At 33.3% G+C, this 2,246-nt stretch overlaps 1 protein-coding gene across 1 annotated transcript; it reads right to left on the bottom strand.

Moving 5' to 3' along the window:
- Positions 1 to 325: 325 nt before the first annotated feature.
- On the bottom strand, positions 326 to 1,721 carry LOC143602893 (floral homeotic protein AGAMOUS-like). Its single transcript, XM_077079867.1, has 5 exons — positions 1,529 to 1,721; positions 1,392 to 1,433; positions 954 to 995; positions 692 to 867; positions 326 to 611 (listed from the first exon to the last, which is right to left on the bottom strand). Exons 1-5 carry the CDS (start codon positions 1,619 to 1,621, stop codon positions 608 to 610), a joined length of 357 nt encoding a protein of 118 aa, XP_076935982.1. The 5' UTR covers positions 1,622 to 1,721; the 3' UTR covers positions 326 to 607.
- Between the last annotated feature and the right edge of the window lie 525 nt (positions 1,722 to 2,246).

The raw sequence follows: 2,246 nt of genomic DNA, 5'->3' as shown, positions 1-2,246 counted from the left end.
GTGATGCTTTTGACGCTACAATATGGCTATTTTTCAGTCATGAAAGCACATAAATCATCAATTATGACTACAAAGTTACATAAATGACCCTCAAACTAAATTCTTAAGAAAACAAATTTTTTTTGTCTCCACAAAAATTGTTAGAAAAGCTGGTTTTGTTCATTTTGCTCAATTTTACATAATTTTCAGTTTTTTTTAACCAACACCTCTAATCGTGTGATTGTCAGGACTCAAACCCATGACCTCCTCATGGAGGAAACTCTAAGGAAAAACCTCTATGACCACCTCACCAAAGTGGTGATAGCCTCACAATCAGTTTTTGGTTATTTCTGCTTGAAAGACAAATATCATGATTATAACAAAATAATACTCGCAATATCGAAGTCCTCGACCATGTGTAGCTTAGAGTACAAAGACGATAACTCGAGGAAAAAACAAGTTGTTTCATAAAATACACAATTGTCGGGCACCCATGGCAAATAAAACAAGAACACAAGCATCAAACTAAACACTTAGAATAATAAGGTTGCAACAAACCATAAAAACCATATTAATCACCACCAAGATATTATAGCAAGCAGAAACCTCAAATCCTTTATGCCATTACCTACCTGCACCCATTAACACATAAAGATCATAAGTCTCAAGATAGAATATCCTAATTAATAATGTGTTTCTAGTGAAAACTTACACTAATTGGAGAGGGGTTTGATCTTGGCAAGAGTAACTGTTATTGGGTTGAAGATCGTTGACTTGAAGGTAGTTTCGACCATCGAATGGTTGATGAGCTGGTGGTAAAAGATCGTAATCAGAACTTCCAGGCATCAAGCTCATGTGTTGTTGCTGAGCTCTTTCATTTTCAGCAATCTGCATATTATAAAACCGTTAAGATCGAACTTGTAAAAGTGATAAACCGCGTGTATATAGAACGGATTTTTTTTTTGAGTGAGAACCTTTGCCCGGAGGAACTGATTATTGTTATGCAACTCGTTTTCCTGTAGACGAGAAAGTTGTTTAAAACCCAATTGTACAAGGGAAAATCATCAAATTAATGGCCGTTTTGACCGATACATTTTGACAAAATAGCTTAAAGTTTTATTTTTATTTTTATATTTTTTGTAGAAATATATATCTGACTTTTGTTGTTAATTACTTAAGAAACTATTTCAGTCAACCAGAAGCTTTCACATGACACACCATGCAACAGACTTTTATCTGACACAATAGGTTTCCATACGGCGCTATAGAATGGATCTATTGCGCCAAGGAACACTTGTTAAACACCAGTTGATTATTAAATTTTAAAAGTTAAAGACTATTTTGTCAAACAAATGTCTGCAAGTAAATCCCACCCCCAACCGACCCAACCCGTTTGAAAGCGCATTACTTACTCGCTTTTGCATATACTCGATTTCAGCAAATAGAAGTTCATTCTGCAAATTCAGTGAAAAAGTAGAAGTTGGATCATTGAAGATAAATGTGTTAATGTGTGAAATAGAAGGAGCATAATTTAATAACTAATTAATACCTTTTTTGATCTGATCCTGCTAATGCCTTTCTCTAACTTGGATTCAAGATTCTTGAGATCTTTTGCCGGCATGTTTCCGAGTGATTCACCCATGATGCTCCTATAGAATTGCCTTCTCACAAAAGGTTATACATAACACTGATTAGAAGTATGAAACAAATTAATTAAATAAACAGACACATAATAATCAAAAGTTACCTGTTTTGGTCCTGAAGGTTCGCGATTTGCTGTCGCAGTTTTGCGGCTTCTTGTTGGTAAAACTGCAAGAAAATGTTTTATATGAATCATATGTTTAGATTTTAATAAAACATGCATATAAAAATGTCTTGGTTTGCTAGAAGATTTTACCTGAGCATTTGCTTCTGCAACAGAACCACTGCTTGGTGGATCCAAACATGCTTTTTTGTACCTATCTATGGTTCCTTTCACACTGCATTAACCACAAAACAAACATCATCAAATGCATATTTACAGATTCATATATGCAATCACAAGTTCACAATACAAATAATTTATATTTAGAAGTTTCTAATAGTTTTTATATAAATATAGTACAATTTTAACAAGAAGATATTCCAAATGCATTGAGCTTCTTCCATCAAGTAGTCTAGCACATATATATTCATATTCCAGATATTAGGGTTTTTATTTATAAATCTTTATTATATTGGTTAAGGATATTTTCTACTCATCAATATGAAGATAATATTCGGTCACT

The sequence above is a fragment of the Bidens hawaiensis genome, unplaced genomic scaffold, assembly GCF_021521415.1.
Source record: "Bidens hawaiensis isolate Kalapana, Puna unplaced genomic scaffold, B.hawaiensis_p1.1 tig00060042_1, whole genome shotgun sequence".
Lineage (NCBI taxonomy): Eukaryota > Viridiplantae > Streptophyta > Magnoliopsida > Asterales > Asteraceae > Bidens > Bidens hawaiensis.
Note: the sequence above shows the minus strand (reverse complement) of the source record. Positions and strands in the feature narration are given on the sequence as shown.